Source organism: Silurus aristotelis (genome assembly GCF_946808225.1).
Source record: "Silurus aristotelis genome assembly, chromosome: 10".
In the NCBI taxonomy this organism is placed as follows: Eukaryota; Metazoa; Chordata; class Actinopteri; order Siluriformes; family Siluridae; genus Silurus; species Silurus aristotelis.
In genome coordinates, this window is record NC_139583.1 from 26,927,893 (window position 1) to 26,953,290 (window position 25,398).

The window sequence follows — 25,398 nt, forward strand, 5'->3', positions numbered from 1 at the left end:
AATAATAATAATAATAATAATAATAATAATAATAATAATAAAGACTATAATATTAATAACATGATAATAATAATTCTTATGAATTATTATTATTATTATTAATAATAAGAAGTAAAAGAAGAGTGTAATAAAATCTCTGTTTTCTGTTGAAAACAAGTTGCCAAGGCACAGACAACAAAAGAAAGAATATTAAGAATAAAAGAAAACAGACAGGCAGAATTAGACATAACACTGAGATAAAGGATGCAAAAAAATAAAAAAAGAAGACAAAGAAAAAACCAAGAAAGAAAGAACAAAAAAGAAAGGTCTTTCATACTCTGAAACTTTGATTCATGGAAATGCAGATCTTTTCTTCAGAACAGGAAGTGAGATAACAATAATAAAACCCTGCCACCTGAAGAATGTTCACCCCGGCGCTGTCATGGTCGCTGCGGAGGGCAGGAAGGTGGGCACTGGCTGGCAGACGGCGCTCAAACTTTTTGTCACACTTCTAAAAAGAGGACATTAAAGTGGGACAAAGGAAGGAGGATTGAAAGAAAAGTAGTGGAAGGGTGGGGTTGTGGTTTGGGTTGGTAGGGGGGGGTCATGAAAAATGTGGAGTTTTTCCTCGTACCTCATTGGGCAGACAATGGCAACGAAGCGAATGAGGGGTAGAAAGACGCCACGTGCCAATTCGCTGGACCAGCAGGCGGCCTGCCCATTCTGCCCGGTTGCTTAGCAACTCCTATTGTACCCTGGGCAGCTTAATGACTCGTGTTGCCGCGGCGACTCGCAGGATCCTAATGGGCCAGAAGCTCGGAGGTTGCCGACCAATCAGAAGAGATTAGGAGGTCTGAGACTGACCAATGAGTGAGAGTGCTTGAGCCATAAAGGACCTGAGCTGCTTTGGTGCAATGAATTCATTTATATCAGGTTTAAAATCCCAGACAAGCTCTAAACTCTTCTTAATGGAACTGCAAATATCACAACAGGGTGCAACAGTCTGAGTTTCAAACTATCAACAAATCAAAAAAACTATTATGAAGGCATATTTTTTACTTTTACCATCCTTGTATGGCTTTATATAAGCACATTTTCTCAAATGTTTTGCTAACAACCGATACTGACCTCGTTATTCTCTCATATTACATGGTTTATACTTCACTCAGGCGGTAACATAATTTAATGGCCGAGTGCAATGACTGAGAAATAATTAAAAACATATTGAATTCAAAGTTCTATATATTTTTTTTGTTATTCCTATATTTTTGACAATGGCATCAGATTATTATTTACTTTGACACAATATATATATTACATGTTATAAAATCAGTAACCGACTAAACAACAAGTAGAGCTTATTGTGTGTGTCTGTGTGTGCGTGTGTGTGTATGTGTGTGTGTGTGTGTGTGTGTGTGTGTGTGTGTGTGTGTATACAGTGAAGAGACTTGATAGTTTTGTAGTATACTATAAAATAATGAAGGAACATTCAGGCAACTACAGGCATATTTTACTACTTTAACAAATACCTATCTATCTATCTATCTATCTATCTATCTATCTATCTATCTATCTATCTATCTATCTATCTGTCTGTCTGTCTGTCTGTCTGTCTGTCTGTCTGTCTGTCTGTCTGTCTGTCTGTCTGTCTGTCTGTCTGTCTGTCTGTCTGTCTGTCTGTCTGTCTGTCTGTCTGTCTGTCTGTCTGTCATACAAACGTTTATTTTTATTCACTGCAACTTTACAGGGTTATTTAGGGTTAATGACCCTATAATTTTGAATTCTCGATTCTTATTGGTCAAACGGTGTCTACTCGTTTTCAATACGCTCGTTCAAATATCTTATTGTTCCCATTGTAAGAATTTACACAGCAACCTGTGTGGCAGACTATACACATAAATACAAAGTGTGTGAAATTGTTAAAAATGTGTAAATGTTTAACATTTAACATTTATCGAAGCAGTGTGAGCTCTTTGTCAGAGAAATTTTCCAACACAGGAAGACTGCTTTTATCCTGTATAATACAAGTGGTAGTAAGCTATAGTGTAATATGTAACTGAAAATAGATAAAAAGTATGACATCGCATTATACTATATGAAAACAAAGGAAATTGGAATATTGGGTGTCGGTTGAATTGTCTTTCGATTCAGTCGGACTGATTGCGTTCTCTGGTATGACCTAGCATACACACACACACACACACACACACACACACACACACACACACACACACACACACACACACAGTAATCGAATATTCTGACTAACCCTTGTGCTTTTCCTCTTTTTTCAGATGAATCGGCCCATCCAGGTGAAGCCAGCAGACAGCGAAGGACGAGGAGGTAATTAACCTTCTGTTACACACATGAACAAACACCCCACCCTACCCCCCCATACACACACAAACACACACAAACACACTAACACACACCATGTCCATGTGTGTAAAGTGGCATTAATATAGGTCAAACGCCACTGTTGGCTCCCCATCTGTCTCGGCAGAGAGGGTCTTTTTGGTTCATCGTCGCCCAACTCAGTTCAAAGACACACTTGTATCTGTTTCCGATTACAGATCAGGCCTGCATTTAGCACACGTTTCACACGCAACGGCCGGTCCGAACACATATGGTACAACGGCGGCCGTATACACAAATCATTTTAACTATGTGTAATAAACCTTAATATGGGGCACTCAATCATTTCTTGATAATCAGAAGTGTCTCTGTGTATATTATAAGGTCATATAGCGTTCTGTAAACCTTTAGAGTCCATCGCGACTCATGCATAAAGCTACGAAAGGCTTATTAACGATTATACAGACATTATAAATGTTGAAACACTGATGCTTCAAGTGAAATTTATTACAACTGTTATTACAAATTGTAAGATGCAGTATGATTATAGACACTGTTTAGCGGAATAATAAGAATGCATTTGGGAGGTGGAAGCTCAGTGGTTAAGGCTCTGGGTTTAGGACGGATCAGAAGGTCGGGAATTCAAGCCTCACTATTACCAAGCTGCTGCTCTTCGGGCCCTTGATCAAAATTTTTAATTATTAACCAATTACAGTGTACTTCCCCATACTGATCACCATTCTGTAAAACCATATTTTCAAGTTATGATGGGGTCATTGGAACGCATCTCCATCGCAAGTCTGGGGCTTCCTGTAGACATTTTTTGAAAGCACTTACTGATGATATTTTCGATAGTTAAATAGATGTGCATTTAGGAATAGGATAGGAAAATAATTCAAGACAGAGTGGTGTAATATGTCCTGGTGCAAATTATTTTCCAATAACACGTCTTATAGTACTGTTCCTCTTATTTCACTGCAATTTGCCAAATATTTGTGATTTAAAATTTGCAAGCTGTTTAGAGTTACACCAAATGATGAGGAACTTCTTCAAGATTTTGTTCTTACTTATAATGCAGCAGTGCTCCCTGACCAGCTGACCAATCAAAAGCAGTGTGAGATTAGAGATAAAGGAATTCAACAGCAGTGTCAAATAAAAAGTGTTAAATAGAAATGAATTGTTAGTTTAGGAATCATTGTTTAACGCATTGTTAAAGCTTAAGGAGAACTCATTAAAGTATATATTACCTGATATAAGTTGAGGTCTCAAATCTGATTGGTCAGAAGTATGCGTATTATATAATATATTATTGAATAGAATTATAATTAATAAGATTGTAAATTCGGCTGTACCATGAACTTTATTGCACTCATTCTAATATGATATTGTTTCTATAGTAACAGCTCATACACTGGGATTTGTATGCAGGCTACACCACATAACCCAAATCTAGTAGAAAAGTAGAGAAGAAAGTAAAAAATCTATAATCAGTAATGTAGAAAGTATTTTCTGGAAGATTTTTCCCAGAACAGAAAGAGTTCTGGAGTATATTAGGTTTTCCTGCTGGTGAGAAATGAGTTTTGAGAGAGGTGAAGGAGTGTAGGTGAGGAAATACTGCTATAATGAAGGTGAAAAGATTTGTATCTCAGATGTTGCACAGAATAAAATCAAGCAACCTGTTAAAAAGTATGATTTGTTGTTCATTAACACATTAAACATCATAATTGTTAGCAAATCAGTGTAGTACATGTGCAATATCATATCACACTGTGTATTATATTTGTAAAGTGGTATATTCTGTAAAGTATTATACACTATATGGAGAAAAGTTTTGGGACCTGAATTTTCTAGCCATATGAGGTTCTTCCCAGGAAACCAACCCCAGCCACTCTTAGTGCTGGTCCCAAGCCCGGATAAATGGGGAGGGTTGCGTTAGGAAGGGCATCCAGTGTAAAAACATGTGCCAAATCAAACATGCGGATGATCCGCTGTGGCGACCCCTGATAGGAAAAGCTGAAAGAAAGTTTTTATGAGGTTCTTCCCCAAACTGTTACCACAAATTTGTATGCCCCCATTTGTTTAGGATGTCTTTAGATGTCTAGCAAAAAAATTTGATTCATTTTAACTTGGAGACCCAAACCTGTTCCAGAATAACAATGCCCTTGTACAAAACAAGCTCCATGAAGATATACGTTACATGGGTTTGAGCGGAAGATCTCCTGCTACAGAGATCTCAACCCTATTAGGTACATCAGTACCCGTCTTTATTAACACCCTTGTGGCATCTCCACAAATCTCCACAAAATTTGGTGTGCCATTTTCCCAAAAGAGTGGAGGTTAGTATTATAGCAAATTGGGACTAAATGTGAAATGAGATGTTCAGAAAGCACATAATCCTATGCTCAGAAATCAAGTATTTTTACTTCCTTAGTGAACTTAAGGACAGGTATCTTTGCATTATCATTGAGTTTTTTCAGTATTTTCACTTCATTTAAAGTAATAAGTAATGTCTGGCTTTTTTTCTTGACTAAATTGGAGAAATCATCATGCCGTTCCTTCTCCAGGTGTCATGAGTGTTTTGACAAAACATGGCTCATTGTCTGTGATTGTAAATGACCCTTGTTTACAACCAACTTGGTGTTGTGTTACACACACTCTTGGCAGACTTGAGGTGTGAGTGTGACATTTGTGATTTAGAGTTTTGTGCGTGTGTGTGTGTGTGTGTGTGTGTGTGTGTGTGTGTGTGTGTGTGTATGTGTGTGTGTGTGTGTGTGTGTGTGTGTGTGTGTGTGTGTGTGTGTGTGTGTGTGTGTGTGACTCAGATGGCCCATTCCGCCACTCTCAGCCCATTCAGACCGGAGAGCTGTCAGATGGCCACTTTAATTAACCACAGTCTCCAAACAGGCCAGGCAGTGAGTGACTGGCACGACCTGGGCATGAGCCAGTCAGCTTTCTCAGCCAGATAAATTAGTTGTTGGGTGTAAAGGAGGGAGGACGGATGGGAGAGGAGCTGATATCAATTACTACTTTCTCTCTCTGTGTATGAGATTGACAGCGAGGAAAAATAGTGTGGGGGAAAGGTGAATGAAATACTGGAGCCTAGTGGGGTGTGTGTCACATAGGCTCTATAGTACTCTGTGTGTTTGTGTGTGTGTGGGGTGGGGATAGATGATTAAGTACAGCTTGAGCAGAAATCCTGAAGACTTGAGAACTTACAATGTCTCCATCTCTACATCTCTATTTAAGACTCTAAATGTGTTTGAAATTGTTGTTTTTGGTGTGTGTATATATATGTGTTTCGATGTGTGTGTGTTTGTGTGTTTAGGTGTGTGAGTGTGTTTGTTTAGGTGTGTGTGTGTGTGTGTGTGTGTGTGTGTGTGTGTGTGTGTGTGTGTGTGTGTGTGTGTGTGTGTTTAGGTGTGTGTGTGTATAAGCGTCCTAAAACCTCCTCATAAACTGCATGAGACAGAGGTCTAAAGCAAGTCACACGCCTCGAGGAGCAGCACCACATTCATCACATGCCGATGTCAGCAATTATCCATCATGGAAAGGTCTGTTGTGCTTTTGAAGGCATTAGAATCCATTAGTAGGTTCTGTAGTAGTGACTCATCATCTCACGTCACACCAAGTGCTGCACGTTATTTTCAGAGGATTATTATTAGAGGCCGACCAAATAATCGGGCAGATTTTTGGCATTCTTTAATTAATCGGCATCAGCCGATTGTGCTGCAAATTAGGCCGATTATTAGGCAGGCGCATCCGGCGCATCCGACGCACCAAACCGTGCGTGCTTGCGTGAAAAAACATAACTCTACCATACCAGCAGGTGGCAGTAGTCTCTATTCGGGATTCAAACCGAAAAACCGGAAGAGCTAGAATTGTGAATATACACCGCAAGCAGCGTTTCCACCTGCCGCATTAATCATCAATTGTGTCTGCTAAGTTGCAAAGACAAGAGCAAGAATGACAACACGCGTGTTCGTTTTTATTTCTCGTGTGTTCAATTAGCTAAAAGGAGTCGTCTTACTGTTCCAATGAGCACCGTCGATGTTTCGGTTGGAAAGTTTTTATCCTTCTTTCTTAATCTAGCCTTATATATTTCGTTGGTTAAATATGATGCTGCTTTTGGAGAGACAGTAACTTTTTTTAACTGTATTGTTAGCGATCCTTCAAGGTTCCCTGGTGGTCTAGTGGTTAGGATGTAGGGAGGGCATCCAGTGTAAAAACATGTGCCAAATTAAACATGCGGATGATCCGCTGTGGCGCCCCCTAATGGGAGAAGCCGAAAGAAAGTTTTAGTTAGCGATCGTTCACCCAGCTGTAGTTTAGGCTACAGGTAGACATGGGGACCAAAACCTGCTAACAAGTGCACTGATTGGAGGCCTGTGCAGTTCAATAAATGTTTAATTGAGCAATTTTCTGTATCGTGTCTTCTAATCTATTCTTCCCTTTGTTTTTTTCATGTGTTTTTTCCATTATTACTTCATATAACTTCTTTTCCTTATGTTTTGATTTATTTCTTTCTTCTTTCTTTCCTGTCTGCTTTTCTTTTTTCTTTTTGTCCTGACTTCTTTCTTTCTTTCTTTCTTTCTTTCTTTCTTTCTTTCTTTCTTTCTTTCTTTCTTTCTTTCTTTCTTTCTTTCTTTCTTTCTTTCTTTCTTTCTTTCTTTCTCTCTTTCTTTCTCTCTTTCTATTATTCTTTCATCCGTTCTTTCTTTATTGAACGATTTTCCTGTTCTTTCATTTCTTTTCTTCCAGTCTTTCTTCCTTCTTTCCTTCCCTTCATCCTTTCTTACACTCTTCCTACATGCCATTCTTCTGTTCCATTGGGAAAGCTCTGCAACTCTGGTCATGTGATCAGCTACACACTCAAATATGACATAAGAATGTAGAGAAATAGATATGCAAATAAAAAACAATAACAATAAATAAATACATAAATAATCACATTGGTGCGAGTCAACAGTTGGAATTAAAAAGAAAGGTAAACTGTTCTGTCATTATGAAAAAAAAAAGAATAATCTATTCGATTTTAAATTCTGTGAGTAAAATCAGTGTAAAGAAATAAATAACTTCTCAGGGAAAATGGCAGGAGGAAGGATGGCAGCGTGGCAGCACGACGGCATGCGCTGGCACAAACACGAGCTCAGGAAATGAAGGCGACGTAAGACAGCATAATCCATCGCCGAAGCGTCATCGCCAGCGTGGATGCTGCATCTCGCTTCAGCTGCAGATGAGTCACGAGTTGTGTATTTTTTGCCGGAGATTATCTTAGCTCACGCTCGAGACAGGAGCGCAAACTTTCCATGAATTTCCCGACGATTTCTGAGTTCCGAACCCGAGCGCTTCAATTCATCGCTGTCCATCAGCAGAGACTCTGTGAGTCTAATAAAGATTCCTTGATGTCCTTTAGAACGTCATTGCCCTTCCTGTTCTTTTATTCTCCATGGAGTGATTGTTATCAGAGTCGCTTCTGACAGATTCTGGCACTTTCTCTTTTCTTTCAGCCTTTTATCAGTCTGCTGCGAGCCTCCGGCTTTGATACCAGAACAAAAAAAAAAGACCAGAGTGTTGTGAGGAATAAAGCTGCAACACAAACTTATCATCTGCATCCGGGCCTGTTTACTGCAGCCAGTAATTCATTCATTCATTCATTCATTCATTCATTTATACATTTATTTATTTACATATTTATTTATTTATTTACTTATTTATTTATTTTGTGGAAGTGGGCGTGGTCATTACAAGTATGTCATCCATCTAACCATCTATCAATCCTTTTTATCTTCCAATTTCTGGGATCTCAGGGGTCACAAGGGGCTGACAATCAAACTCACACACACACACACACACACACACACACACACACACACACACACACACACACACACAGAGAGGACAAAATTGCCTTTTTTCATTTCTTTCTTTCTTTCTTTCTTTCTTTCTTTCTTTCTTTCTTTCTTTCTTTCTTTCTTTCTTTCTTTCTTTCTTTCTTTCTTTCTTTCTTTCTTTCTTTCTTTCCTCCGTTTTTACCTTCCTTCTTTTCTTAATTCATTTCCTTCCTTTCTTCCTTTCTTCCTTCCTTCCTTCCTTCCTTCCTTGCTTCCTTCCTTTCTTCCTTCCTTTACACACACACACACACACACACACACACACACACCGGACAAGATTAAATTGCCTTATTCTATTCCATTTCTTCCTTTTTTTCCCTCCATTCTAACTTTCTGACAATAATTTTCTGACTTCCTTCTTTTTTTCTTTCCATCACACACACTGGACAAAATTTGACTGCCTTTTTCCATTTCTTTCTTTCCCTACATTCTTACTGTTTATTCAATTATTTCCTTCCTTCCTTCCTTCCTTCCTTCCTTCCTTCCTTCCTTCCTTCCTTCCTTCCTTCCTTCCTTCCTTCCTTCCATCTGTTTTTTCCTTTCTTCTTACATTTACGGCATAACAAGCGACTAACGATAATCACATTCATACAACTCAGCGGATATGAGTTTAAGGGCCTTGCTCAGGGGCCCAGAAGTGGCAACTTGGTTCCCAGCTGGTAGGAAAAAACTGCGGACAATCACGGAGCGTTTTATTTCTCCTCAGACCTGGGCAGCGATGAGCGAGTGATTAGTCTTTTAGCTCGGAATGTAATGCGGAAGCATAGATCAGCCGTGGCCATCGTTAATCAGCTCCACCAGTCTGCTGGCTGAGCACAGAGAGCTCGGAGGTGAGACGCAGCCGAGCGAACGTGGATAGTAAATCAGCTGCGCACTTTCCCGTCCTCTGTCTGACATCCGAGTCCCTTGTGCATCCTCCTCCCATCAACAACTTTCAGATTGGTCTCTCGCTCTCCCAGTCTTCCGTCTCTCTCTCCCTCACTCGGCTGACCTTGTCCTCCCCTGCGTCTCCGCAAGAAAAGATGAGTCTCCATTATCTAAGATTGGAGATGGCCATTATCTAAACACAATCTCTGAGGCGAGTCACATCACAGACGAGGCTTCCTTCTGGGGCACGCCATCATTACACCTCGAGGAGAGCAGGAGAGGAAAGTTCTTCTCTTCTCTGTTCTTTCCTCAGATGAACTTCAGGGTTCTGTTGTTCTCAGAGTCACACTTAGTGCTAAAAATCTTTAGTATTCAATCTTTCTCCAAAATCTCCTTCTCCTCCTCCAGCTCACATCTTATTGGAACATCTCTCCATCACCAACAGCTCCAATAACAACCTCTTCAGCCTCCCATAAATAACTCCTCTTTCTTCTTTTATCCCTTCTTCTTTTTCATTACTTTATTCATTCTGTAACAATTCACTGCTTCTTGTTTTCTATTATTTTCATCTTATCTTCTTTCATTTGCTTGATCTGTTTTGAGTTTATTTTTATTGTTAGTACATTTCTGTTCTTTCTTTCTTTCTTTCTTTCTTTCTTTCTTTCTTTCTTTCTTTCTTTCTTTCTTTCTTTCTTTCTTTCTTTCTTTCTTTCTTTCTTTCTTTCTTTCTTTCTTTCTTTCTTTCTTTCTTTCTTTCTTTCTTTCTCTGTCTGTCTGTCTGTCTGTCTGTCTGTCTGTCTGTCTGCCATGATTAACATTTTAAAATACACTATGTATTTTTTCTTTTTTCCTGCCTCCCTTTCCTATTTCCTTCCTTCCTTCTTTCTTCCCATTGATTATTTCTTAATTACTTGTTTCTCTCTCTCTCTCTCTCTCTCTCTCTCTCTCTCTCTCTCTCTCTCTCTCTCTCTCTCTCTCTCTCTCTATATCTATCTCTCTCTCTCTCCATTTTTTCCAGTCTCAGACAATGAGTCTGTCCATTGTTACCCTTTTTCACCTTTAAAACAAAGCCTTCTTTGTGTGAGTGTGAATCTGACAGCGGCTCAAGCTGTCCTGGGCGTCTCAGTCTCCCTCACCTCAGGCAGCCGTGTGCACTGAAGGCTTCTGGGTAAACGCAGACTGACCACACGGGACTCACCGCCTCTGTGCAATTTTCTCCCAGTGAGACTTCTTCTCCGCTCATCATGTAAATGAGGAACTCGAACTGAGTCTCGGAGATAAAAGTCAAAGGAGAGCCAAATATCACTTTTAATGTTCCTCTGCAAGCATTTTTTTCAATCTCTGCCTCCTGGAGCAATAATAATTAAGAGTTTGCTCTGCATTCATTTAAATTGAGTGTGTGTGTGTGTGTGTGTGTGTGTGTGTGTGTGTGTGTGTGTGTGTGTGTGTGTGTGTGTGTGTGAGTTACCGTGACAACTCAAGTCAAAATGGTCAAAAGTTCACATTTGACTTGAATAGAGGAAGCAACTGCTTGTTTTCTGTATTATATTTAATTTTTTTATATTGTTTTTCTCACACAATGGACCATGAATAACAAAACTCCATGTTATCCAAGTCCCCCACACTATGATGCTACCACCATGCTCTCTCTCTCTCTCTTTCTCTCTCTCTCTCTCTCTCTCTCTCTCTCTCTCTCTCTCTCTCTCTCTCTCTCTCTCTCTTTCTCTCTCTCTCTCTCTCTCTATATAAATATAAATATATATATATATATATATATATATATATATATATATATAGAGAGAGAGAGAGAGAGAGAGAGAGAGAGACATTTAAAAACACCCGACAGTGATTTCTACTTGCTCATGTAGTCATCAGCTGTAGTATTCACAGCTGTAAAGCCACAAACACAAAGATGTGTTTTTTCCTCTAACAGTGATGTGATGATGCTCGTACTCCCGAAAGAAAACTCTCTATTCATTGCTCTGGATGTACGAACCTGACTAGAGATTTGCAATTCATAAACTAAGGACCTCGTTGTTGTATTTATACACAATTACTTCTGACAGGAAAATAACTCCTTATTTACTTACGTAGGTTTTTATTTAACTACTAAATCTTTTTCCCTTTGAGGCAGGACGAAGGAAGAAAAAAAAAGCTTTGGAATTCTGTCTAAAAGAAGGGTAGCGCTTTATTCCACTGAGAGAAACATCAATCTTGACAGCATATGGCGCGTGTGTGTGAAATCCATTAATTTTTAATATAGTGAGCTGGAATGAAAAGGCTGCCTGAGACAAGCAATTGTCAGATGTCACTAGTGTTTTGACAGCTTTTTTGATCCGCCTTTGTGTTATTTGCATTTTGTGAAATGAGGGCCGTCCACTCACGCCGGCCTGCTCGGACTGACAGCCGTTTATTTTCCAGACAATTTCCTCTGCCTTCCGTCGGAGACGAGCGAGGAGAGCGAGAGAGCCGAGCACGAGTGAGAGAGCATACAGTACGTTCACGAGCCGAATTCAGTCAAAAGTTAAAAAGCAACAAGTCAAAGTTCGGAGTGCTGCACTCGTGCACACTTGCCGTCCTCTCTTTTCCACTCTTGTATTTAATTGCATACAGGAAGAGGAAGCTCTTAATACAAAGATAGTGAAGGGTGCTTGGCAAAGGAAAGGTTGTATTTTTAATCCGCAGCGCTATTAACCGGTGTAAGCCCCTTTTGTTTTACGCTCGGCGAACATGCAAAGCTCTCGATCGGTCCGCTGTTGATTTCAATACATGTTTGGGAGTCGTTCTCAGAAGAAGGCTAAGCAGCACTCTGTTTTGAGAGGCTTTTATTATGCAAAAGTCCAGCTAATAAATTCAAATTCAGTCGGAGCGACTCTCAGGATCGACACTGTGCCATTTTCTCTCATAGCTATCCTAAGAATTCTACAAAAAAGAGAGATACTGTATATTCCAACCATGAGGTACTAACACTATTTTCCCCCCTCATCCATCCCTGAGGAACAATTTCTAGAACATTTCTACAAAGACATGATTTATTTATTTATAGATTTTTCCCCTTTGTGCTTTCGCTAACACATTGGAAATGTTCCTGCGTTGTTCTCCAGGCTAGTTAATTAGCCTTGTAATGCTGACATTAGGTCTGCAAAAGACTCCCAATAGAGGTGTGAGAGCATGTCCCTTAACACCGGAGTGCCACGGAGCAGAAGCCGGAACGAGAGAAAGACACATGAGGTCTTTTTTTTTTTTTTTCTTCCCCTACACAAAGTACCAGCTGCCTGTTGCACCAGATGGACTTCAGTTAGACTAGAAAAAAAACATCATAAATAATCAGTGATAGATGAAGGAGATTATTCCTGTATTTGTAAATGAGTAAAAATATTAATCCCCTGCTTTAGTATGACATAAAAACCCTCCATTTACATTTTTAAATGAGTCCAAACCTAATCACATTCGAATTGTATACACAAGTAAAATAAGTGATCTATGTGAAAACAATGAATGCAGTCAAGTCAAGTCAAGTTTATTTCTATAACGCTTTTCACAACAGACATTGTCTCAAAGCAGCTTTACAGAATTTAACAGTGAAGGTGAACGGTGTGTATTTATCCCTGATGAGCATCCATGGAGACTGTGGCAAGGAAAAACTCTCTTAGATGTGATGAGGAAGAAACCTTGAAATGTGATGAGGAAGAAACCTTGAGAGGAACCAAAAAGACTCAAAAGTGGAACCTCATCCTAATTTTGTTCAGTCAACAGTGTAGTGTTCTTGTCTCCTGCTCATCAGACCTTTGTTTGCTATAGTTTTACACACACACACACACACACACACACACACACACACACACATACACACACACACACACACACACACACACACACACACACACACACACACACACACACACACACACACACACACACACACAGTGAGAGAATCCTCACTCGACACAGCTTCTTATTTAATGCTCTTCACGTTTTTCACTTTATATTAGCTAGAAGCAGCATGTTTTTCCGAAATGTAGTGAAGTAAAAAGTTAAATATCACACATTCAAATCTAGTGATAGAAAGATTTCCCAAAAATTTATAAATCACTAAAATCAAACCAATAAATTTTACTCAGGAAAAATGATTTGACACTGGACACTTTAGGGTTAGTAACTCATAAAGTGATCAGAGATCAAAACTTTGGCACAGAGAGCAATGTTTTTCACAATCACGAAAGCAAACAGAAACGCGACCTGACAAAAGAATTACAAGCCCAACCACAGAACACTCTAACCACAGAACACTCTAGCCACTGTGAAGCATGGTGGTGGCAGCACTATGCTATGAGGCTGCATCTATTCAGCTAGAACTGGGTCTCTAGTCAGGATTAAGGGAATTGTGGCTCGTTCTAACTACCAATGTGCTTTGGCACAAAAGCTGCAGGCCTCTGTTAGATAGCTGAAGATGAAGAAATATGAGAAAGCTAAGCAAACCAAAGCAAAACAAAGCACAAATCCAAGTCAATAGAAGAAAGGTTTTAAAAAAAGATCAACATTTGGAATTTGGCCTACTCAGAACCCAAATCGAAATCCTTTCAAAAGTCTGTGGAATGTCTGAAAAAATGCTGTGCACAAGAGATCCCCATACAGTTTGGTATCTCTGGAGCTTTTTTTTTTTTTGCAAGGAAAGATATTGTATTACAAGCTTTACAAAACTGGTTATGTGGGTTTTATTGTGAAAGCTTTTATTATGAAGACAATTTAATTTGAAATATTGTGATTTTTATTAAGCAAAGTCCAAGCAAATCTGATGTGTCCCGCCCTCAACGTAATCATCAAGCATGGGTTGTAAATGTGTCTTTGGCAGTTAATGTGCACACATTTTACTCAATTTCCAATCTGTAAATTAACAAGGAAGCCAGTTATTAAAGCGTGATTTTGAAAAAAATGTCTACCGTTAAATACAAATCATCAAACCCTGCATCCATGAACTTCCAGTCATGCAGTGATGGGTGGCTCATGAACGATTCAGGTATTCTGACTCCGGACTACTGAATTGGATCAGAGAGTGATTTATTCATTTCTTTATTCATTTCATCTGTAACCTGAAATCCGCATTGGCGCTGAACAGCGGTGGACAGTAACAAAGTAAATGTAAGTAGCTTTTTTGTATCTGTACGTTTGTGTATTTGTACAAATTGAAATATTTCCATTTGGGGAGACTTTTACTTTAGCTTTACTACATTTTAAAGTCTAATATAGTACTCTTTACTCAGTTACATTTTGCAAAATCCTTTTTTTTTATGAGCGGATAAAAACTTAACCGGTCAAACAAGTCATCAATCAGGGTCGAGCACGTGCTCTGTTTTGAACTTGTTTTTTTAACGGTGCTTGGTGGCATCTACTTATCATCAACATACAACTCAGCTTCAGTTTAACAGCAAACAGTGCAATTTTGAGAGCAATAAATTATGGAAGAAAATTATTTGAAAAATCATTTGTTACTGTTGAGTCTCCTGGTTTGAGTCATTCATTCTTTGGTCACGTAACAGCTGCACAGGAAGCGTAAATAAAGAACTAAAACTGGAAGACTCGCAAGGTTCTGATCTCATTTTTTTCATGTAAAAAGCTTAATGTGGTTTTCACGTTTTCAATAAAGGATGCTTCTCATGTACAGGCAACATGAAATGAAAAAATGACTAATTTGAATGTTGAATGCATCAGTAGGTAGTAGTGGGTTCAAGCCCTGCTATCGCCAAGTTGCAACTCTTGGGCCCTTGAGCAAGGCCCTTATCCCTCTGTGATATGTGACTAGTTGTAATTTACATATGACAAATAAAAGGCTCTTCTTAAAATTTTAGTTTTTCTGAATTTGACTTATTATTAGTTTTTAGTTCGACAAGAAAACTCACCCTAGCGCAGGTTTTAGGGAAATCAGTCAATTAATTTTTTTTTATTAATGAATTAATTTTATTTTGTTCTGCTCAAATTAACAAAATAAACAGTATAATTTAAATAAATATTTTCCTATGTTGCTTAACAACATTGAAAGATCCCAGTCTGTAAAATAATTCATTCCCTTTACTTCTCTGCTAATAATAATAACTAATAAGTGAGGAGCCACTCAAAGCATCTCATAGCAATTTTCCAAACATTTTATCATAGAATTTTGTATTTAGGACAATATGACTCTGTACATTTTCACCATTTATTTGTGTTTTTTCCAGAACATCACTTTGCTTCAAAAAATTTTTATTTTCTTACAAAAAACTTTTCTTTTTATTATTCTAAAAAAGTTGTGTTTGACTTGAAGTCCTTACATAACCTTATAACAAATGAGATGGATTTTAAATGCAGATTATTTTCTATTTGAGTTCGAATTTGAAAGTTCAGTGGAAACACTCAGTTAAAGAGTGAGATTGTGCCAGCATCTGTAATGCATTTAAAAAGATGCAAGCACACACACACACACACACACACACACACACACACACACACACACACACACACACACACACACACACACACACACACACACACACACACACACACCTGTCTCTCTTTTCCTCTCATTTGATGCTTGCTGCCTAGCTAATGAGAACTGTGCCAACATTGGTTTGCTTCACATAGCCCGAGCTCAGATCATTATTTCTGATGACATACTCTCTCTCTCTCTCTCTCTCTCTCTCTCTCTCTCTCTCTCTCTCTCTCTCTCTCTCTCTCTCTCTCTCTCTCTCACACACACACACACACACACACACACACACACACACACACACACACACACACACACACACACACCATGTTTCTGGCCTGCTTGCCCACCCAAGTGATGCAGCTCCCCAGGGTTTATCTCATTCCTTGACACCTACACACCATTTCTGTAATGAGCCTTTCTCCACACAGATGCACATTTATTAAACAGATGCCCATTTGTGATGACAGGTACTTGCGTGTGTGTGTGTGCGCATATGTGTGTGTGTGTGTGAGTGTGTGTGTAAGTGTGTGTGTTTAGGCGTCTAAGCAATCATGCACCTTGCGCATCTCATTTGAACTTTAAACATGCAAGACGGGTGGTGAGATCTCACTTTACACAAACAGAAAACCCAGCCCAGGGCTTTATTAAGCTCTCCCTCACTCTCTATACCTGTCTGTGTTAGTGTGTGTGTGTGTGTGTGTGTGTGTGTGTGTGTGTGTGTGTGTGTGTGTGTGTGTGTTTGTGTGTGTGTGTTTCCATTCAGGGTCGAAGACATCTAAGAAACCTTTGTTAACCCTTGAGAAACCTTTATTTTTCCATGGCTGCTTATAATGTCCTGGTTCCTGTGTTTGTGCAGATTGAATTCATTGCATTTATTTAATTTGCATTTTAATTTCACATTTCTGCATTTGTCTTTTTCTTCAGTATGTATAGATCATAAATCAAGTCAAATTTATTTATTTCTATCAAGCTTTTCACATTGAACATTGTCTCAGCATACTAATTCCTCATAAAGTTGTTCAATAGGGTCGAGGTCAGAGCTCTTTTGTAGATCACTTAATATCTTTCACTCCAAATCATGTGAATCATATCTTCATGGAGCTGGATTTGTGTACAGGGGCATTGTTAGGCTGGAAGAGGTTTGGGTTTCATTGTTCTATCTATCTATCTATCTATCTATCTATCTATCTATCTATCTATCTATCTATCTATCTATCTATCTATCTATCTATCTATCTATCTATCTATCTATCTATCTATCTATCTATCTATCTATCTATCTATCTATCTATCTATCTATCTATCTATCTATCTATCTATCTATCTATCTATCTATCTAGTGGTTTTGTTGGGTTGAGGGTATTTTTATATTACAGCTTCCACAGAGAAAATTCAAACCAAATCCACGCTTCTGGTTTCAGCTCTCGAATGGCCCTCATGTACTCAATTTTCTGTCAGATCTATTGAATTAAATGGTTTTTGTCCTCTATCAACGTCTCTGTAAAAGTCGAATAAGATGTTGGTGATAATGTCCTGGTTTCTGTGTTTGTGCAGATTGAATTCATTGCATTTATTTAATTTGTATTCTAATTTCACATTTCTGCATTTGTCTTTTTCTTCAGTATCTATAGATCATAAGTCAAGTCAAGTTTATTTCTATCGAGCTTTTTACAATGGACACTGTCTCAAAGCATCTTTATAGAATTTAGGTGAACGATGTGTATTTATCCCTGATGAGGCTACTGTGAAGAGGAAAAAATCTTTTAGATGTTATGAGGAAGAAACCTTGAGAGAAACCAGACTTGAAAGTGGAACCCATCCTCATTTGGGTGACATTAAGAGTGTGATCATAAATCTTTAAAAGAATACAAAACACCGGAGAGTGAGAACTAACATGAGCACCAGGAAGTAGGATTGTTATTAATGTTCTTTCTACAGTCTTATACAGTAGAAAGGACTGTATAATGTATAATTGTTGAATAAGCCCTGATCTGTAATAATCCTTATCTCAGCATCTGCTTCGTTTTTATAAAATAACTGTATTACTGCATATATATATATATATATATATATATATATATATATATATATATATATATATATAAGGGCTGTTGAGCAATTAAAATATTAAATCGTAATTAATTGCATGTTTGTCAAGGTCCCCTGGTGGTCTAGTGGTTAAGATGCAGCGCTCCCACCGCTGCGACCCGGGTTCGATTCCCGGTCAGGGAACCATCCCCAGCCACTCTTAGTGCCGGTCCCAAGCCCGGATAAATTGGGGAGGGTTGCGTTAGGAAGGGCATCCAGCGTAAAACACGTGCCAAATCAAACGTGCGGAGGATCCACTGTGGCGACCCCTAACGGGAGAAGCCGAAAAGAAGGTTTTTAATTGCATGTTTGTCATAAGATAAAATAAGATATACCTTTATTCGTCCCACAGTGGGGAAAATTTCTTTGTTACAGCAGCAAAGGAAAAAAATAAGTGAGTTAACTCGTGATTAAACGCAAATTATTTACACATTGTAATCTGTTCTAAATGTATTTTTTAATGCTTTAATTAACATGGGCATGAACAAATATGGATGCTTTATGCAAATGATTCCATCGAATTTCTAACTGATAGTAGTGGAAGAAGCCTAGAAGATCTTAAAGCGTTCATTTTCTCTCCACTTTTTAAGCTTGATTGTATAATACATCAGATATCGAACTATAACCTGGAATTTGACACCTCATAGAAGTGTGATTCATCAGCAAGACCAACAAACAAGTAAACAATCTTTTTCTCTCTCTTTCTCTCCCTCCCTCCCTCTGTCTCAGTTAAATGACTCATGTAATTCTACAGCCGACTGCACTGTGTTTCTCCGAACCCTCTGTTGCACTCTTTCTATACTTCATTCCACAGCACATGAGAGATTTGGTGCATAATGTAAAAAAATTTTATTGTGCTGGAAGAAAATGTTGTGTTTAATGCGATTAAATATAGACAGATTTATATAGACAAATTGCCTTATCTTCAGAATTTAGATATAGCTTGTTACATACTGGGAAAGGAAGAGAAGAAAAGAAGATATGTAGACCGATATAGCTGGAGCTGGTGTTTTGGTGTGGCACCAAACATCTAAAGTGCAGCAATGTATGTTTCATGAGTGATGAATTTTATTACATTTACATGAATGGCATTTGGCAGTCGCCCTTATCAAGAGCAACTTGTTATCTCAGTTCTATAACTGAGCAATTGAGGGTTAAGGGCCTTGCTGACCTTCCAGTCAGACGTCCAACATCTTATCCATTAAGTTAGTACTTATTATACCATTCAGTGTCACTGGACATACAGTACAGACCAAAAGTTTGGACACACCTTCTCATTTAAAGAGTTTTCTATGAAAATTGTAGATTCACACTGAAGGGATCAAAACTATGAATTAACACGTAGAATTATATATGGAATTATATACATAACAAAAACGTGTGAAACAACTGAAAAATGTCATATTGTAGGTTCTTCAAAGTAGCCACCTTTTGCTTTGATTACTGCTTTGCACACTCTTGGCATTCTCTTGATGAGCTTCAAGAGGTAGTCACCTGAAATGGTCTTCCAGCAGTCTTGAAGGAGTTCCCCGAGAGATGCTTGGCACTTGTTGGCCCTTTTGCCTTCACTCTGCGGTCCAGCTCACCCCTAAACCATCTCGATTGGGTTCAGGTCCGGTGACTGTGGAGGCCAGGTCATCTGGCGCAGCACCCCATCACTCTCCTTCTTGGTCAAATAGCCCTTGATGCCTTCAGTGTGAATCTACAATTTTCATAGTCATGAAAATAAAGAAAACTCTTTGAATGAGAAGGTGTGTCCAAACTTTTGGTCTGTACTGTATGTGTAAACTTTGGGCCACAATGTACAGTGGATTTATTGTACACTTCCTGTTGGTGTAGTGTTAATCAAAATGTATTCCTTCACAAGTGATCTTGGATGGTCTTGGATCAAATTAGGTCTGTTGTGGCTGAATTCATCTTAAGTAGCTTTAAATGAATGAATTTCATATGTTGATCAGATTTGGTGCATGTTAGTAAAAACATGTACCATGTTGAAATGCCTGTAAGTGAAAAATAAGGACTATCTGGTACCTGACACGGGGTTATATTAGAATTTTTTTTTTTAAGGAAATCTTTTCTACTCAGCCAAGTCATTAATCGTACTGTGAGCTTAATGTGTGTTTAGTCATAACGCATAAACATAACTCACGTTTTAGAAATAAATCTGAAAAATTAATGCAGTAGGAATGGTGAATCCAAAAAGCAACTATAAATGGGTTTTTTGAAAAAGTTTCATATGGACTGTAACATCAGCTAAGAAATGACACATTCGCTAAATTCATACAACATACTTCCATTCAGAACCTTTTTTTAATACTTCTGGAAACAAGGTTCCACCAGGACCACGAAGCAACATAAGTTAACACAAGACCACCCAAGTAACTAGAACAAGCAGATGAACACACACACCATAAAGTACAAAAAGTGGACATAAAGTATTGCGAAAGTGTGCAAACGACACAACACAACAACACTGTAAGCACCATTTCGGATCATTTAGCGATGATTGAACTACACGAGGCACGGAAACACAACCCAGAAGCTGTGAAGCTTTCATTCAAGAAAACTTCTATAAGTAAGAATCCCCAAAAGCTTTGGAAACTTTGGTGGAAATGCCTATTTATATCAGCTATTTTTGGGACTATTCTCTGGTCTATCTTGTAGAACTTTAGCCTTGGGTTTGAACAAAAGCTCAGCACTCGAGTTTCACTTTTGTTTTGTTTCTTAACTCTTTTCATCACCTTTCTTTCTGACAACGAAGCCTCTACTGACAGCCCTGTGTCGCTGTCACACATTCCTCCAGAAATAGTACCATAAAGCCAGCTACCTTTTTTCAGAGGTTATAAACCCGAAAGTCATGATGATAAGCGGGGAATGTCTCCAAGTTTCGCTCCTATTTCAGCCTGCATGTATGAGGTGTGTGAGTGTGTGTGTGAGTGTGTGTGTGTGTGTGCGCAATCAAACTCTTCAGAAGTGTTAGAACAGTCTAGATTTCACGAACACTTCTCTTGAATTTTTGTTTTTTTTCCATCGATCAAAACTATACTATATATAGTACCTTAATTTCATCCTAAACTAAAATGTCATCTTCTCGTTCTTCCTTTTTTTGGTGTCTCTCTCTCTCACTCTCTCTCTCTCTCTCTCTCTCTCTCTCTCTCTCTCTCTCTCTCTCTCTCTCTCTCTCTCTCTCTCTCTCTCTCTCTCTCTCTCTCTCTCTCTCTCTCTCTCTCTCTCAGAAGACCGGAAGCTCTTTGTGGGAATGTTGGGAAAGCAGCAGAGCGAGGAGGACGTACGCAGGCTCTTCGAGACGTTCGGCCAGATTGAGGAGTGCACCGTGCTCAGGGGGCCTGATGGGGCCAGTAAGGGTCAGCACCTACACACCTCCCTCTCTCTACCCTATTCCTCCTCCTATTTTTCAATCTGTTCTTCTCACCACTCATCTTCTTGCTTTGTTGCTACTCTCCCATCACATGCTGTCATTAGATTTCACAATGCATCTCTATGTTTTGTTTATATCATTTATATCGTATTTCATTGAATATAGCTATTGAACAAATACTCTATATATTCTGGCTTCCTGGTTTAGTGTTGGGGTTTAGGTTGTTTAGGTTGGAATTTTGTATGTTCTTCCCCCTACATGTAGGATATTTGGTGCCTGGTCCAGCAGTTCAGGGTTTAGATCAGGGGTCCCCAAATGTGTTTCTGTGAGGGCCATATAATTGTTCCTTTCTTTAAAGGGGGCTCGGGCCAGTCTGTAACAGAAAATGAAATGGGTCAGAGTGACTACCATTCAGTGACTTTTTTTATCATTTTAAATGTATTTATTATGCGTCCTAATGCTAGATTAGTGTACAGTAATTTCCCGCTTTACCACGGTTTAATCGCGGAATTGCATTTGCCACATAACTAATTTGTTTGGCTGATTTTTCCGGTCTCTTGCCGATAGCACGATAGACCCAAACACATTGGGGATTGTTTTTATTGCTTTTTTTAAGTTTATTTTATAAAAATTTAATTATTAATCATAAAATGAAATAAAACTTTAATACAGTACAGTACTATATACCTAAAATAGCATTTTTGGCGTGGCGTCCATTTATAGTGTTTTTTGTTAATTGCGGGTGGTTTTGGAACCACCAAGGGGGGATTACTGTATTATGTTTTGCACCGTACACCCTATCATAATATATATAGATTTTTTATCGCAATTGAAATTAAAACATTTACTGACTTTTGCATATGCATATGGTTGGTGGGTGAATCTTGCTATAAATAGGCTACGTTAATAACTACACTATAGTGGATTTTACCGATACTGATAACTAGGTTGGATCGTACTTGCTGATAATCGATTAAGCACCGGATAGTTTTTATAAAGGGATACCGTACATGTAAAATAGACTGGACTTTATTACGAGATAAATTAAAAAAAAAGTACTAAATCATAAAAATGTGCTAAAGGGGATAAATATGAATATATTCATCAATAAATATAATGATATAATTCATACATTAGAAATAGTAAATATAAGATAGCTCTCCGTGCAGCACACCGTTTCATGTGACGTGAGTGATTTGTCTCTAAAGTCTGCTCTCCTAATGATAGAGGACCAGAAGCCGGAATTTAATTCAGTTCAATTTTATTTGTATGGCTCTTTTTATAATGGGTATTGTTTCAAAGCAGCTTTACACAGATAAATACAGAAAAACTATCGGTGTGGATTTTTGACGATAGCCGATCCAGCAAACAACTATCTGTGCCTAACGGACATTTTAGAACCTTTATTATCAAATGCAGATATAATATGAGTAAAAGATGTATTTAAAATATTTTTTTTAATATGTCTCTGGAATTGTTTAGAGGGTTATTCCAAATGTGGGGACGGGCCGTAGTTAGGGGACCCCTTGTTTAGAGCCTTGTTAAAGCTGCTATTTGAACTCATGACTGATCAGAAGTCCACAATCTTAACTGTGCTATCACAACAAAACAAAGCACAAATCTGAAGCTCTACTCATCTTCCTATTTTCTTCTTAATCGTTTAAAAGACATACTGAGATCCTTAAATTATTGTTTGAGGAAATCAGTCTGGGTTGAACATCAATTCATTTGGACCATTAGCATGAAATATCTACATTTATAGCGGTAAAGTGTTTGAATGATGAAAAAACAAACAGTTACATATAAGATTTGGAGGGACACAATTGTATATGACGTCTTTGTATGTGGAGTTCAGTTTTCCCTTCACTTGAACTAGGAATCCCAAACCTGTTCCACCATGACAGTGCCCCTGTGCACAAAGCCAGCTCCATTAAGATATGCTTTACATGGTTTGGAGTGCAAGATCTTGAGAACTCATCACTCAACCAATGCCAAAGTACTCCAGCTGTGGTGTTGCGTCGCATCAGACAGATTACAGCCGACAGCATGTACATTCTGCACTTGCTTGAGAGAACATAACTCTCCTAGCGTTTACACCTGCCTAACGGATTTCAATCTTTACCTAACGGATTTGTGTAGCTTACTTCAGTCATGTCTGCTAAGTTGGAAATGGCATTGGTCTTCTTCCTGTGGATGAAGAAAGAAAGAAATGGACTTCACCCCAGGCCTCCTCTCTCACCTCTCTCCTATATCAGAATTTTCTAACACCCTTGTGGCTGAATGAGCACAAATCTGTACAAGCACCCAAATCTTCCCAGAAGAATGGAGGTTACTATAACAGTAAATAGGGACTACATATGGAATAGGACTTTCCAAAAACCAATACTTTCGTTGCTGTCATGAAAAAAAACATCATACATACACGCGTACTATCAACAATTATTTATTGAAATTAAGTCTGTCTTGCAACACAGTAGATATGATGCAAAAACAAAGCAAATTCATTACTTGCCTCTTCACAAAATACTTAAAATGACTGCAACATAAAACATTACTGAAGGTATTTTGTCATTACTGAACAGTGAATAAAGCTTGGAAAGAGTTTGTTATTAGGTTATATATGTTGGTGTTGCCAAAATGTACAGTTTGCAGGTAAAATCTAATGAAATATAAAAGACTAGATTTACAAAAAAAAAAAAAAAAAAGATTTTAAATAAAATAAATGTAAAAAATAAAAATATAATTTTTTTTAAACAATCAAAATTTTACACAATCTGATCTTTCATAGGATTTTATTCTTAAAATAAGATCAATACGATTCTATGGCTAGAAATGAGATTATAAGTTTTGACTTTATGAGGAGTTTTTGCAGTGTACATTCAAATCATTTTTTTTTTTTAATTTCGACAACAAATAAAAAAATATATATTGACGACAAAATTACTTAAAAAAATAAAATAAAAGTAAAAAATTGCTTTTGTGAATCGAACAGTCCTGAAAAATGTTCATCAAAAGTACAACCCTCCTACTTTTTACCATTATTGAATTTACACCTTCGCCTCCTCACTTCCTTTCACTTCATCCCTTTCCTCTATGTTGTAGCCTATATGTGCTCTACTTCTCACCGCCTCTCTCTCTCTCTCTCTGCATCTCTCTCTCATTCTCACACCTATTCAGTCTTTCCTTCAGCAACGCCTGCCTCTCACACCTTCGCTCTCTCACCTTCTCCTTCTCTCTCCACACCTTCACTTCTACACTTTCTTAGGCCTGCATTCAATAAAGACACCTCCTACTCATTCTCTTTTTCCCTTCTCTCCATTCACACCTACTGTATAGAAAGAGAGTTTTTTTTGGTTGAGTTACACAGGGGTGAGTTCCTCTAATCCAATGGTGAGCTTTGTATTTTTCTACATTAAAATGAAGGCAATTGTTTCTTTCACTGAGTAAAAAAGGAGTGGTGTGACGAGACTCCAGAAATCTTGTTATATAAAAGATCTATTCCTCATGTACTTCCGCAGTTTGCCAATGTATCAGAATGACATGGTGAAATTCTTGTCCTTTTAGAGTTACATGGAATGTTGCGGAATGGCCATGAATGTCCTGATATTAAAAATAGCATAGATCTTTTTTTATCCATTTATAATTACATCGTATATTTATTCATGGCCATGGATGTCTTATTGTCCCATATGACATTATAGTTTTGTGGAATGTGGAGCTTTTATCAATGACAATCGATATTTCATTCTATTTATGACAATGTAGTTTTTATCCATTTATAGTTACAAGGAATATTGTGAAATGGCCATGAAAGTCCTGTTATTTAAAATGACAGTGTAGTTTGTATCCATTTAGAGATACGTGGAATGTTGGTCATGAATGTCCTGGTATAAAAAAGAATGTTATTTGGAATGTTGTAGAATGACCGTAGCTGTCCTGTTGATTAATATGACGGTATAATTTTTATCCATATATATTTACATTGAATGCTCTGTCATGGCCATGGATGTCCTATTGTCCAGTATGACAGTATAGTTTTTATCTATGTATAGTTGCACGGAATATTGTGGAATGGCCATGAAAGTCCGGTTATAAATCAGACAATGTAGTATGTATCCATTTAGTGTTAGAGGGAATGTTGTGGAATGACAATGGATGTCCTGTTATCACCAATTACATATTGTAGCTTTTATCTATTTATAGTTGTATGGAATAACATAGAATCAAATATGACAACATATTTTCATTTATTTATAATTACATGAAATTATGTAGAATTGCCATGAAAGTCCTGTTGTAAAAAATTTCGATGCAGTTTTTATCTATTTAGAGTTACTTGGAATGTTGTGGCATGACCATGAATGCCATGTTTGTAG

At 38.0% G+C, this 25,398-nt stretch overlaps 1 protein-coding gene across 8 annotated transcripts in view; it reads left to right on the forward strand.

Moving 5' to 3' along the window:
- celf6 (CUGBP Elav-like family member 6) overlaps positions 1-25,398 on the forward strand; it is a 174,348-nt gene that overhangs the window by 99,705 nt on the left and 49,245 nt on the right. For 5 of the 8 annotated variants that reach the window (XR_014535480.1, XR_014535481.1, XR_014535482.1 and 2 more), the window contains exons 3-4: positions 2,274-2,322; positions 20,880-21,008. Coding sequence is in view for 5 of the 8 variants with exons in the window: in XM_083553046.1 (XP_083409172.1) it covers positions 2,274-2,322; positions 20,880-21,008 (178 nt within the window). In the remaining 3 variants the exon portion in view is untranslated. The remainder of the gene's footprint in view (positions 1-2,273; positions 2,323-20,879; positions 21,009-25,398) is intronic. The other 3 variants (XM_083553049.1, XM_083553048.1, XM_083553050.1) reach the window with 3 other exon arrangements.